At 36.6% G+C, this 14,865-nt stretch overlaps 1 protein-coding gene, 3 non-coding genes and 1 pseudogene across 4 annotated transcripts; 2 read left to right on the top strand and 3 right to left on the bottom strand.

Moving 5' to 3' along the window:
* Window positions 1–319: 319 nt before the first annotated feature.
* On the top strand, window positions 320–474 carry LOC141604276 (U4 spliceosomal RNA; annotated as a pseudogene).
* A 4,137-nt stretch (window positions 475–4,611) lies between these two features.
* LOC141604277 (U4 spliceosomal RNA) lies at window positions 4,612–4,748 on the top strand. Its single transcript, XR_012525984.1, has one exon. It is a non-coding gene; the product is annotated as a U4 spliceosomal RNA (small nuclear RNA).
* Window positions 4,749–9,306: 4,558 nt separating this feature from the next.
* On the bottom strand, window positions 9,307–9,397 carry LOC141604048 (small nucleolar RNA snoR53Y). The gene has a single exon (XR_012525873.1). It is a non-coding gene; the product is annotated as a small nucleolar RNA snoR53Y (small nucleolar RNA).
* Window positions 9,398–9,402: 5 nt separating this feature from the next.
* Window positions 9,403–9,507, bottom strand: LOC141604046 (small nucleolar RNA snoR69Y). Its single transcript, XR_012525871.1, has one exon. It is a non-coding gene; the product is annotated as a small nucleolar RNA snoR69Y (small nucleolar RNA).
* A 3,701-nt stretch (window positions 9,508–13,208) lies between these two features.
* LOC141601194 (uncharacterized) lies at window positions 13,209–13,799 on the bottom strand. Its single transcript, XM_074421459.1, has one exon. The coding sequence runs from the start codon at window positions 13,797–13,799 to the stop codon at window positions 13,209–13,211; it is 591 nt and encodes a 196-aa protein (XP_074277560.1).
* Between the last annotated feature and the right edge of the window lie 1,066 nt (window positions 13,800–14,865).

The raw sequence follows: 14,865 nt of genomic DNA, 5'->3' as shown, positions 1-14,865 counted from the left end.
GGGTTGTAAATAATGAAAAGTAACAAGGGTAGTATAGTCGTTATGTAAGAAAAAACATTACAAAAAAGGGGACAATGGGACAGTTATGTGAATATACGGAAATGAACAATGCGACAATTATCGGGAATAGGAAGGAGTATGAACAAAGGGAGTAATATTTAAATGAACAGTAGAGAAACAACAAGGAACAATAACCAACAATACTAAAGTATGTAGATTAACAAGAGAAGACTAAGATAAACGCAACCCACATCGGAGAAAAACGAAACGTACAATGAAAGATAGAATATAAACGTAGGTACATGGGAACGTTGAATGTATCTTTGCGCTTGGGGCAATGACGCAGCTAGTGAGGTAATAACCGAGGCGCGTCAATTGCTGGTTGAAAACTATTTCCAAACCCCCTCTTCAGCTTGGGCTTGACCTTGGCCGTCGAGAATTTCTGGAAGGGCTCCCTTGTAAAAGGGTAAAGCTCTACAATTCTAGTTTAATTTTCAGTTAGTCACCCGGATACTTCTTCTAATTAGTTGTCCCGCGTCTGACATTGTGTCGGACACTGATACTCCTCGAACACATGCCAAAACGTGTCGGACACCGATACAGTTGTGTCTAACTTTCTAAATTTATTTGTGCGTTAAGCGTGTCCATGGTATTTGGGCCATGTACGACACGTGTTCATGACATTTGGACATCATTTGGGGTGGATGTTCTTTAAACAAGAAATGATCTATCGAAAGAGATTGATTAGAAGTTGCGTTTGGATGGTAAATGAAAATGAGTTATAATTAGGGGCAAATTTTATCTTCGATTTTCGTGGGTCCATGGGTACATTGGATTGGATAGGTGGGAGTATCAAATAATTTTATAAAAATAAAATTGAACGTTTACAATTTTAAAATACATATTTTATTAAATTTAAATAACGTGTCCCACGTCCTAAATTTTATAGGATGTCGTGTCACGTGTCCGTGTCCGTGTCCGTTTTGGTGCTACTTAGGTCGCCTTCTCATAATTATTGTAATATTTCTACTTGCAAATTGGAGTTTTGTGTCTTTACCCACAGTATAATCAGCCTTGTCTACGTTGTTTTTCACTGACTTTTATTATTATTTTATTATTCAGATAGTCGTCACTTAACTTAGACTCTAATATTCTACTATAGTTTTTTTTTCTGAGGTTTAAAAAAAAAAGAAAAAAATAAGTCTTACACATGTGAGTCATTTATTGAATGTCCTCGCGAAATAGGTGAGCCAAGAGTCTTGAATTTTAAAGATATAAGTTAAAATTTTGGTAGAATATTGAGTCTTGGGTGAGTCTTGCGAGTTTTATCTCAAGACTAATAATAATCTTACTCTTATAAAGTTTTTGGTTACGTAATGCGTAGGCAAAATGTTTTGAAGAACTTAATTAGTGTCCCACATCGGCGAGTAAAATAAGCATATTACTCATTTATGTATAAGATTGAAATGACTCACAGGCCACAACACACTACCCCTCTAGGATTTGTAACATTGTGGTCTGTGTAGTTTTCCCACATTCGGCTTGCATTTGTGCTTCCACTAAATTGAAGCATCATTTTGATCTACATCGAACAACTACCATTTCTCATCACCATGTTGCCACAACTAACACCCGAACGAACTCATTTCCTGATTAATGGTGTAAAATAGATCGTTGCTGTTTTAGTTGGTGGTGGGTGGAGTGAATGTTTGGTCGGAAAACATACAAGAAGTTAGAAAATATTTAATGAACATGCAAATCCATTCTGATGGATATAGTTAATAGTATAACTTTTCTAATTATCTGCAATCAGCTTATAAGCCAAATTTCCCCCTCTCGCCCTCTAGTTCGGCTAACACCTTTGTCCCTCTCCCACCAGCGAGACTCCCCTTCCCAAACCAACTAGGAGCAAACGTCGTCCATCTCCCTCATCAGTGAACCATTAATTTAATAAATAGTCTATAATTAACAAATTAAATATTCGTTTCTCATTCAAATTATCATCAGAATTTGATTAATATGAGAGCAATTGAGAAAACTAGATCTACAGTTTCTAGTATTTTAGAGGAATGCAGATGAAAATAGTGCACAAAAAAATACTACGGAGTATGAAAATAAGTTACGTAAATTGAACATTTCTCCTACAAAGTAGACCAAAAGTGTTTGGATTTGAAGGACTAATATAATAGGGCATACTACACATTAACAAATTTTCTGTATTGGCAATTACTCCTTCCGTATTTTAATTTTCTTTTCACTTCTTAAATTATGTGAGGAGAAATTTGAAAAGTGGGGTGAAAATAGAATAGAGGTAATACTAGATTTCTATTTTTACATTTTTAACCAAGGGTCCATATATATCGAGTGGATGAAAGAGAACGTGAGGAAGTATTTATTACTTCATTTACAAGAATAATACTGTAAATATGTAAATGAATATGGTTATCCCTAAAAAGTAAAACCACACTTCATATACTACATTTCCGTCTAAAGCTAATCGATGACTCCAATTCCAGGTATGACGATAGTCGAGTTAAATGGCGTCGGCATAAAATATTGGTGGGCCGCCTGGTATACTTGTCCATTACTCGACCGGAACTTATCTACTCAGTCCAAATATTGGCTCAATTCATGCACGCTCCAACCAAAGATCATTGGAATGCAGCTCTTCAAGTCGTCAAATATCTGAAGAATTCCCCGGGCCAAGGCATCCTATTTCGGTCCAATTGTGATCTCCGTATTCATGCCTACTGTAACGCCGATTATGCCAGCTGTCCCACAAGTAGACGCTCCATAACGACATACATTGTCTTCATCGGTTCCTCTCCTATATCATGGAAAACCAAAAGGCAAACAACGATATCAAAATCTTCAGTTGAAGCTGAATATCGAGTTATGGCCTATACAACGTGCGAACTAAAATGGCTCAAAGGTTTACTTGCCTCCCTCAGTATATCCGACGAACATCCCATTGAACTACATTGTGATAGTCATTCAGCTTTGCACATTGCTCGCAACCCAGTTTTTCATGAACGCACGAAACACATTGAAGTTGATTGCCATTTTATAAGGGATGAGATACAAAAAGGGGTCATCACTACCAAATACATTCATACAAAAGCTCAACTCATTGATATATTTACAAAGGCACTAGGCCGTACTTCTTTCGATAAGCTTTTATCCAAGTTGAGCGTTTCGAACCTCCACGCTCTAACTTGAGGGGGTATTGACAATCACCCATAGCTGTTGCTCTTCAAGACTAGCCGTTGGCTAGAATCCTCACAATCAAGGCTATAATCTTCCCTTTTCATATTTGTAGATATTATAACTGTTATATTATTATTTTCGTAAATATAGAGATCTAGCTCAAGTATATATAGCTAGTAAATATGTATTGTAAGCAACAAGTTCAATTGAATACAATTCTTCATATTCTCCACATTTCAATCTTCTATTAGAACCAATGTAACACCCCGGCCCAAACCATGTGTCGGGATCGGTCACTCACGGTAGCTCGTCAGGTTGTCTACATGACCCACAAATTAACACGGGTCCTTTCTAGCTTATTTTGTTCTCACTCATGCGCATCCCGGGAACCTTCCCAGGAGGTAAGCCATCCTAAGACTACTCTAAGCCAAGCACGCTTAACTGTGGAGTTATTTTGCATGAATAACCAGAAAAGAAAGTGCACTTTGTTGATATGAGTAGTACTTTCAATCCCTTTAAAAACTAGTTAAATTTTAAGCATATCAATGGACCTCTTCAAGGGAGTACCCCACCCGAACAACGTATTCGGTTCAGTGGAGTAGTACAACCATTGTGTTATACTCCGTATTAGTCTACTGGAAGGCGGTGAAATACTCCTATACTAATGAGTGAATAGTGTATTGGATCTTAATGTATTGATTATTGAATTCAATACATAGCAAGATGGGATTACTATAGAAAATACTACATCGGTTCTGGTCAATTGTTATCTACTTCTGTTTTACGGTATAATATTAAATTGTTATCTGTTTATATTTTCGGTAAGTTTTACCCAAGGGTGCAAGTGAACATGTGAAGTGGGTAAGTGACATGTGAGAGAGCTTTTTAGTTTATCATATTTTTCTCTCTATTTTGTCATATTTTTAGTCTACCTAAATAAAGGGAGTAATATGCCAAAACGAATAGATAACAAATGATACTCCCACCTATTCTCGATAACTGTCTCATTGTTAAAATGGCACAAGAATTAAGAAAGTGAGTGAATAGACGGAAATGGACAATGAAAAGTACTAATAGGATGGGTTAAGGGTAGGTTGGGTTGTAAATAATGAAAAGTAACAAGGGTAATATAGTCGTTATGTAAGAAAAAACATTACAAAAAAGAGACAATAGTACTGTTATGAATAGACGGAAATGAACAATGGGATAATTATCGGGAATAGGAAGGAGTATGAACAAAGGGAGTAATATTTAAATGAACAGTAGAGAAACAATAACCAACAATACTTAAAGTATGTAGATTAATAAGAGAAGACTAAGATAAACGCAACCCACATCGGAGAAAAACGAAACATACAATGAAAGATAAAATATAAAACGTAGGTACATGGGAGCGTTGAATGTATCTTTGCACTTGGGGAAAGACGCAACTAGTGAGGTAATAACCGAGGCGCGTCAATTGCTGGTTGAAAACTATTTCCAAACCTCGTCTTCGGCTTGGGCTTGACCTTGGCCGTTGAGAATTTCTGGAAGGGGTCTCTTATAAAAGGGTAAAGCTCTACAATTCTAGTTCAATTTTCAGTTAGTCACCCGGATACTTCTTCTAATTAGCTGTCCCGCGTCTGACATTGTGTCGGACACTGATACTCCTCGAACACACGCCAAAACGTGTCGGACACCTATACAGTTGTGTCTAACTTTCTAAATTTATTTGTGCGTGACGCGTGTCCATGATATTTGGGTCGTGTCCGACGTGTGTTCATTACATTTGGACATCATTTGGGGTGGATGTTCTTTAAACAAGAAATGATCTGTCAAAAGAGATTGATTAGAAGTTGCGTTTGGATGGTAAATGAAAATGAGTTATAATTAGGAGCAAATTTTATCTTCACTTATTTAAATTTAATACTCCCTCTTATCCAATCCAATGTACTCATGGACCCACGTGGGTCTATAGGTACATTGGATTGGATAGATGGGAGTATCAAATAATTTTATAAAAATAAAATAAAATGTTTATAATTTTAAAATACATATTTTATTAAATTTAAATTACGTGTCCCACTTCCTAAATTTTATAGGATGTCGTGTCACGTGTCCGTATTCGTTTTGGTGCTACCTAGGTCGCCTTCTCATAATTATTGTAATATTTCTACTTGCAAATTGGAGTTTTGTGTCTTTACCCACAGTATAATCAGCCTTGCCTACGTCGTTTTTCACTGAGTTTTATTATTATTTTATTGTTCAGATAGTCGTCACTTAACTTAGACTCTAATATTGTACTATAGTTTTTTTTTGTGAGGTTTTAAATAAAAAGAAAAAAAAATAAGTCTTACACATGTGAGTCATTCTAAATAGGTGAGCCAAGAGTCTTGAATTTTAAAGATATAAGTTAAAATTTTGGTAGATTATTGAGTCTTGGGTGAGTCTTGTGAGTTTTATCTCAAGACTAATAATAATCTTACTCTTATAAAGTTTTTGGTTACGTAATGCGTAGGCAAAATGTTTTGAAGAACTTAATTAGTGTCCCACATCGGCGAGTAAAATGAGCATATTACTCATTTATGTATAAGATTGAAATCGTGGTTTAACAGGCTCACAGGCCACAGCACCACAAATACTATTATACAACTGGTTGTACAAGAGCATTGTACAACCATAACCAATCTAATTGAGCTTATGTGTATTTTTATCAAGTTTCTATCATTTTTTATTTATTTTTTAATTTTTGATATCAAAAACGAAAATCTAATTGAGCTCATATATATTATTTTTGAGTTTTATTATAGTTTTTTAAGTTTAGTATTTTATAATGGAGCTCAGATTCTTTCAAATAAAACTCGTAATCTATAAGTCTAAGTTCAAGTAAACATATTATAAAGCTTAAGTTCTGTACTATACAACCAATATAACTGGTTGTATAGTCTACTTATTGCCACAGCACACTACCACTCTAGGATTTGTAACATTGTGGTCTGTGTAGTTTTCCCACATTCGGCTTGCATTTGTGCTTCCACTAAATTGAAGCATCATTTTGATCTACATCGAACAACTACCATTTCTCATCACCATGTTGCCACAATTAACACCCGAACGAACTCATTTCCTGATTAATGGTGTAAAATAGATCGTTGCTGTTTTAGTTGGTGGTGGGTGGAGTGAATGTTTGGTCGGAAAACATACAAGAAGTTAGAAAATATTTAATAAACATGCAAATCCATTCTGATGGATATAGTTAATAGTATAACTTTTCTAATTATCTGGAATCAGCTTATAAGCCAAATTTCCCCCTCTCGCCCTCTAGTTCGGCGAACACCTTTGTCCCTCTCCCACCAGCGAGCCTCCCCCTCCCAAACCAACTAGGAGCAAACATCCTCCATCTCCCTCATCAGTGAACCATTAATTTAATTAATAGTCTATAATTAACAAATTAAATTTTCGTTTCTCATTCAAATTTTATATATGAGAGCAATTGAGAAAACTAGATCTACAGTTTCTAGTATTTTAGAGGAATGCAGATGAAAGTAGTGCGCAAAAAAATACTACGGAATATGAAAATAAGTTACGTAAATTGAACATTTCTCCTACAAAGTAGACCAAAAGTGTTTGGATTTGAAGGACTAGTATAATAGGGCATACTACACATTAACAAATTTTCTGTATTGGCAATTACTCTTTCCGTATTTTAATTTTCTTTTCACTTCTTAAATTATGTGAGGAGAAATTTGAAAAGTGGGATGAAAATAGAATAGAGGTAATACTAGATTTCTACTTTTACATTTTTAACCGAGGGTCCATATATATCGAGTGGATGAAAGAGAACGTGAGGAAGTATTTATAAGTTCATTTACAAGAATAATACTGTAAATATGTAAAAGAATATGATTATCCCTTTGTCAAAAAAAGAATATGATTATCCTAATCCTAGCTGATTAGGACCAAAAGGGAAATGCGTCCACGAACCCAAAAAGTAAAACCACACTTCATATACTACATTTCCGTCTAAAGCTAATCGATGACTCCAATTCCAGGTATGACGATAGTGGAGTTAAATGGCGTCGGCATAAAATTTTGACTTGGCACCCTCACCAAACTATTTTCCTTGTGAGATTGTAACCTTTGCTGAAAAATCAAGGGGATTTCGGTAATTTCCAAGGAAAAGAAGCTCTTTGCCTACAATTGAAATGAAATACGGAGTAAGTGAATAATTTTTTACAGAGAGTAAAACTAGTGATGATTATCAATTAATTTTCCTGAATTTCAATGTTTTGAGTTAGATCTCTTGGTAACCGGAAGCTACTGAGGAGACTTACTTCACCTCTTGAGCTTCTTAGTTACCTGTAGTATAATGATTTGAACAAGAGTTCATCAAAATAATTAGAATCACAATGACCCAGAGCTTTAGGAAGGGTTTCACTTATTAATAACAGGATTTTAAAAGACAGAGACAGATAAACAAGGTTTACAAACTCTGCACTTGCCCTAACTGAAATAACACAAATTCTTGTTTGTGACGGCACATATCCGTCACTCTTGAGTAACGGATACCATTTTACCTCACAAAGTACCCACTTTTTCTCTCGCTGCAACACTATTCATGTGGTCCCCTTTCTCCACTAACCCATTTTGTTACCATTTTCTCCCACAAAATATCCGCCACAAATGGTAACCCGTCACAAGGGAGACCAATTGCTGAAATAAACAAATTGGAAGACTTGTAAAGAGTAGGATAAGACGTGGGCGTGTGATAGCCTTAATTTTACGAGTAATTTTGGGTTTACATTATTTGCCGTTCATTAGTCGAGATTTACGAATTTAAAAGGCATTTCAAGTTGGGTCATTTTGGATTGTGGTCAATGCAGCAAATTTGCAGGGTTCTTGACCTAAAAGCAGGGGCCATGTCGGTCAATATTTGACATTTCTGCATAAGAGCTAATCGTTCATCCCTCCTTGCAATCTTGGAGCCCCTGCTAGCCTTGTTCTTGGCACGCCAAGCCTCAACAGGTCAGGACAAATTATTCAGACATGGAGTAAGTGAAGATGGTGATTGGAGCAATGTAGGTATAACAAGATGGGTCTGCTCATGGCTGCACTAGCATCATATGGATTGGCAGAAAAAATTGGACACAGTTGAAGAACATTTGTCTTGCTGATCTGATGGCTGTATATTATGCTATTTGGCAGCAGCACAATGCAGCTAGAATTGATGGAACTTTGAAGAGTCCTGGATTACTGATTACACAGGTCCAAGTCCAGGTCCAGTCATTGTTGAGATACAAATTGAATATGCAGTGTAATAATGCAATGAGTGTTAGGGATAAGGATTGGATCATCTCAATTACTTAGTGCTTTATCTTGTAATTGTAGTTGATCATGTCATGAGTATTTAAACATCTCATAAACCACAATGGAGGAGGAGAATCAACCGGTTTAATAGTGTGGAGCTATGTAGTACTCCTATGGAAAACAAAATAAATCTTTGTTGGTTGATTGTAATAATCTATACTATTGGTTGTTATCCAGTTAACATTGGAGCACATCTCCATTATCAACAAGGAGGAGAAGACTCAAGCAGAAAGGATATATTTCTTTCTTTCGCACAAACACCACCTTAGAAACCAATTGAGTGTGATTGCCAACATTAGTTTTGCGCATAACATTGTGAATAAAAAACAATCTTGGATACAATAAACCTAATGTATTTGTAAATGTTATCCAGTAAACATTGGAGCACATCTCCATAGCTCAAAAGGGAGAAGACTCAAGCAGAAAGGATGTTATTTTGTCGCACAAACAACATAGAAACCACATTGAGAATGATTGCCAACATGGTTGGTGCGAACTAAGTTGAAAACCCACATTGATGAATCCATCACATCCAAGATTCAGGTTAAATTAATATTTGAGAAATGTAATTATCCAGCAATACAAGGAGCACCTACCCCGACCCGCGGAAAATACTCCTGCGTAGATTATCGGATAATAATAACTCGATTTACGCACAGATAAAATCATTGAAATCATGATGACTGATATCAAAGAAGAACTATGTGCGATTATCTACACATAAACCCTAATTTCAATGGGCAGAGAATGAAGAAAACCCTCAGCAAATCAACAAAAAGAATTCGATCATGGGTTTGATCAGAATTAGCATGGTTTCATTTGTATCAACTGCATCATTGGGATTAGAAAGAAAAGCTCAGATAAATGTTGGAAAGAGTAAATTCCCAGGACTTCACAAAAAGAAGACCTCATAATGAGCTGGGTATATACGCATTTATCATCACTGCCATTTTATAAGATTCATCCATAAACTATTTACCCACAAGAAAAAACAATTGAAACTATAATATAAAACTCGTGAGAAAAAACATTCCAAATCTACAGAGGAAGAGTTAAAATATCGAATTGGTGTAAAAATGAATGAACGACAGATTGAGAAAAGAGAATTGGTGCTTGATTTTTATTGACAAAGAGAAGAGGTGGAGGCAGCTTTGTTAGCGTGGCTAGGACTAGGGTTTATTTCACATTTTTAGGTTTCCTCGGCCCATTTTTTTTTTGTAAGAATAAGATTACAGTATACCAATAAAGCCCATTACATTTTCACTTAATCCTTTATTTTTTCTATGGTCTTGCCCAAAAGTATCCCTACCAACCGATGGGACAAATTTTTTCGGAGTACTAAAAGCAACTTAATAGATTGACTCTTCCAAATTTAGTTTTTTTTCATTTACAAAAGTCAGGAATCAAACCTCTGATTACTTTTTTTTTTTTTGAGGGATCAAACCTCTGATTATTTGTTTAAGTTCACTTAATCTTTTATTGTGGTTAATATTGTCCATAGATAGAATAATTCATTTGACCTTGCCCGTTGGCTCATAGGAAAAACATGGATTAAAAACATATTTTTTTAAAATTCATAAAAGCTTAACTAGTGACCCGTTTAAAATACGCTAATATTTATGTTGTGGGTCGAAAATATCATGTAACTCATGCTTTTGTGCAACTCAAGTCCCTATCTAATCAATCACCTATATTATTAATAAATACTAATTTTAAAACCCGTACGTTGTACAAGTTAATCAATTTAATTGTTTCAAAATAAAGTTATAAATATACATCGTTAAATTGGTGTTCCGAAAAATATTTTTAAACGTAAATAGTCTAATTATAAGTAAAGTAATAATCTCATATAACCTTTTTGAATTTCAAATAGATCTTAATTTAGTGTTTATAATGTAAAAATTATAGACATAAAGTCAAGGTCAAATCTATTTCTTCATTGTACTTTCTAATATGTTTCAAGTGACACCAAAAAAATGTGAATACTAAATTATTTTCGCCATCATAAAGCAAAAGTTAAATAACTTGTAAAACTGTTATCATGAATAAGAGGATTATATGTAATAATTTGACATATGGCCATAAAAAGAACAAAATAAAGGTAACAAAAAGTTTTTTTTTTTGTGAAATGTAAATATATATTAATCATAATCCAACCACTACATCATCATTGTTGACATTACTTCCTTACAATTCCTAACCAACATATACAGACTGAGCTACTAACATACAGGAGCCCAGGAGTACTATTGGTATTTGGAAGACCAGACCATACTCCTATGCAAGCCCTGAATAAGACATGTAACCTCATTAACAAGACACCAAGGAATAGGTACACGATTTTCTACCCTACACAGATTTCTTGTCGTCCAGATATGATAAATCATGGCCACCACAGCTGCATACACTAAACGTCACTTCAACAGAGATTTACATCTCCATTTAACACACCACCCCAGAATATCATCATCTGGTAGCTGGATACCAAGCCAAACCCTCAGAAGAGTCCAACATCTGACACTGAACTCACAATGATAAAACAGATACTGATGGTCTTCAGCACTGCTCCTGCATAACTCACACAAGCCATCAGAAACTATACCAAACCGCAGCATCCTGTCTTTAGTAAACAATCTCCCCTAAATCATCAGCTAGCCAATGAAAGAGTGCTTAGGCAAGACATGAGACCACCCAACCTTGACCAGATTCTCTTGCAACCATTTGTCTCCACTTGCCATTGAGTAATGCCCTTGATTCTCACACCACATATCATTAATGAAACCAGCTTTCACCCGTTCTTTAACTTGGCAGATTTTCCTCCAAGTCCAACTCGAATTCAGAGAGGGAGTATAGTCATACCATCCCCTACCTTTCATATATATGTGATCCACCCACTTGATCCACAGGTGGTCACTCTTAGTAGCAAACCAGCCTGTATACTTAGCAATCTGAGCTATGTTCCATAGCCTGCAGTTCACAATCCCCAGTCCACCAAACTTTTTACCCATACACAGATTGTCTTATGCCACTGAAGGTGCTCTGGTATACTGATCAGTGGCTGCCCATAAATAGTTCATGCAGATGCTTGTGATTCTGTCTATAACAGTGACAGGAATCACAAAAATTCTTACCCACTAGGAATGAAATTGGGTTAACACAGCTTTGATAAGAACTAGCCTTCTAGCATAGCTGAGTTTTTTAGCTCCCCAATCCCTGATTCTCCCAACAATCTTCTCTACCAGTCTAGAACAATCTCCCACTGCCATTCTTTTATAAGTGATGGGTATCCCCAAGTATCTAAAGGGAAATTGCCCTAATACAAAGCCAAACAGTCTGAGAACATAGCTAACCACAACATCATCCATACCATTAAAATAAATCTCAGATTTTTCTTGATTCATTTCCAGGCTAGATGCTTAGAGAAAGTAGCAAAAGCTCTAAGAATAACAGTAATTAAGACCTTGTCCCCTCTGTAGAACATCGGCAAATCATCTGCAAAGCACAGATGATTCAATGCCAGTGCTCTGCATAGGGGGTGATAATTGAACTCCCTCCTTACTGTTACAACCATCAAGACCCTGCTCAAGTACTCCATGCAGATAGTGAAGAGAAGGGGGGACATAGGATCCCCTTGTCTAATCCCCCTCCTTCCTTGAAAAAACCCAAAACATGAGCCATTGAGGGACAAAGTGAACCAGGGTGATGTAACACAAACCATTATCCAATTAATGACCTTCTTAGGGAAACCAAGAGCTCCCAACATTTGCTGAATAAACTCCCATTCTATGGAGTCATAAGCTTTCTTCAAGTCTACCTTCATTAAGCATATATGGGAACAAGCTTTTCTTTTATACAGTCTTACCAGGTCTTGGCAAATCAAAATGTTATCTACAATTTCCCTCCCTTTAATAAAAGCACTCTAAGTTTCACTAATAATATGGGGGAGAATAGTAGCAATCCTATTACAAAGCACCTTAGAAATAGTCTTATAGATTACATTGCAACATGCAATGGGCCTAAAGTCTGCTACAGTAATAGGTCTAGCTTTCTTAGGGATCAAAGTTAGAGTAGTTGCATTTACCTGCTTCAACAGCTTCCCATTAGAGAAAAATTCCAGGACAACTTAGTCACATCACTACCCACCACTGGATAGGCATCTCTGAAAAATTGTGATGAGAAGCCATTAGGGCCAGGGCTTTGTTTGCAGGGGTAGAAAAAAGAGCCTCCTTAACTTCTGCTTCAGTCACTGGCTTAAGCAACTCAGTCACATGGTCCCCAGTCATAATCCTACCTTTCCTAACTATGGGCACATGAACAGGATTAACTTTCTTACTGGACCCCAAAAGATTAACATAATACTCAATAAAAGCCTCTCCAATTGCTTCTGGCTCATTATGGGTGACTCCTCTCATATCTTGGATACATAACACCTTATTTTGAATTCTTCTTGATTTAATCACACTATGAAAATACATATTATTCTCATCCCTAGCTTTCATCCACTGAGTTTTGTCTTTCTGGCCTAAGAAACTCCTTCTAACCCTATCCAGCTCCCTATAAGCATTTGCAGCTTCTTTTTCCTCAGTCCGCACCTGAAGATTTGCAGGGTCCCTGTGTAGTTTCCTCTGAACACTAAACAAATGCATTTTAGCAAACTATGCTGATGTTTCTATATTAGCAAAACTGGCTCCATTCAATTCCTCCAGAGGTTTTTTCAACGCCTTAAGTTTCTTAATAATTTGGAACATCTCAACACCATCAATCTTAGTATCCCAGACCTGATTCACAATAGCTAAGAAGTTGTCATCATGTCCCCACATATCAAAATAATTGAAACTTCCTCTTTTCTTTTCCATAACAGGCTTGAGCACCATTGTACAGGGGCAATGGTAAAAAAGCCCTTTGGGGTGGAAGGTAGTAATATTATCAGGGAAACAAGTCAACCAATCATCATTGATCATTTCCCTATCTATCCTACTAAATACCATATCACCAACTTCATGTTTTTTGTTCCACGTGAAAAAGGCTCCCTGAGCAGGTATGTCCACCAATCCACAATGAGCTACACACTCTTGAAACCCCTTCAACTCTGCATTTGAAAATTCAGACCCTATTCTCTCATTCATAGCTAACATATTGTTAAAATCTCCTAAGACAACCCAAGGCCCATCAATGATATCACTCATAGCATATAAAAATTCCCATAATGGTACTCTTTCAGCAATTCTATTAAAGTCATAAACCATATACACCCACCAAGAGCACCCTGTTAGGAGATAGGCCACCTTGATGTTTATCACTTGTGCTTCATTACTAATGATCTCCACTTTATATTAGTTACTAAGGACCACTGATCACCAATACCCTGATGAACTTTATTTATAGAATTCAACCTAACCCTTGTTTCCAGCAGACCAAAAACACCTACATTATTATTATGCAGAAACCATTTCACTTCTTTCTGCTTATTCTCATTATTTATTCCCCTAACATTCCAACACCCAATACTACCCATTTTCAATTGGAGGAGGATCACCCTCAATTTCAGCACTACACACCTTCCTGATCTGTATAGAATGCTCCAGTACCTCCAAGTAAGTACTTCTGCTATTCCCAGTCCCCATGCCTCCTTGCCTAGTCATTCGAGTAATGATCCTAGTATGAGAAAAAGAGGGGCGTAATGAGAAAGGCAAGAGGGGGGGGGGGGTAATCAAGCCATTCCCAAATCCCATTGGCATCCTAGGCACTGTTATGGGCATCACTGGTTCAGGCTCTCTTGGGGGAGGAGCAACCTGAACAACAACTCCAGTCTTCTTAGGAACCCATGTTTTCTTAGGTCTAGGAGCTGCCCTATGCTCCTTCCTCCTACAGTCCCTAGCCACATGTCCCATTATCTTGCATTCAGAACAAACCATAGGTTTCCACTCATAGTGCACTATTTGCCTTTGATGATTCTCAAATTCCACAACATCAGCCAAATCATCAGCTACCTTCACCTCAACAATCACTCTAGCATACCCTATAAACATTTTTAATTGAGTGTTACTGTCACATATTATTGGAGTACCAACCAGACCTGCAATCTTCTTCAAAGCATTACCCCAAAACTTCAAAGGTAGGCCATAAAATCCAATCTAGATGGGGACCACATCTACAGCCTCCTTAACTAGCTTAGTCATGGGGGTCCACTCTTTTACTACCACAGGTTTATTATCAAAGAAAATGGGACCAGCCTGGAGAACTCTCAATTTCATTGCCTCAGTTTTGAATCTAACAATGAAGATACCATTGGAATGAAATGAGAGCTTGTCA

The sequence above is a fragment of the Silene latifolia genome, chromosome 9 (genome assembly GCF_048544455.1).
Source record: "Silene latifolia isolate original U9 population chromosome 9, ASM4854445v1, whole genome shotgun sequence".
Lineage (NCBI taxonomy): Eukaryota > Viridiplantae > Streptophyta > Magnoliopsida > Caryophyllales > Caryophyllaceae > Silene > Silene latifolia.
Note: the sequence above shows the minus strand (reverse complement) of the source record. Positions and strands in the feature narration are given on the sequence as shown.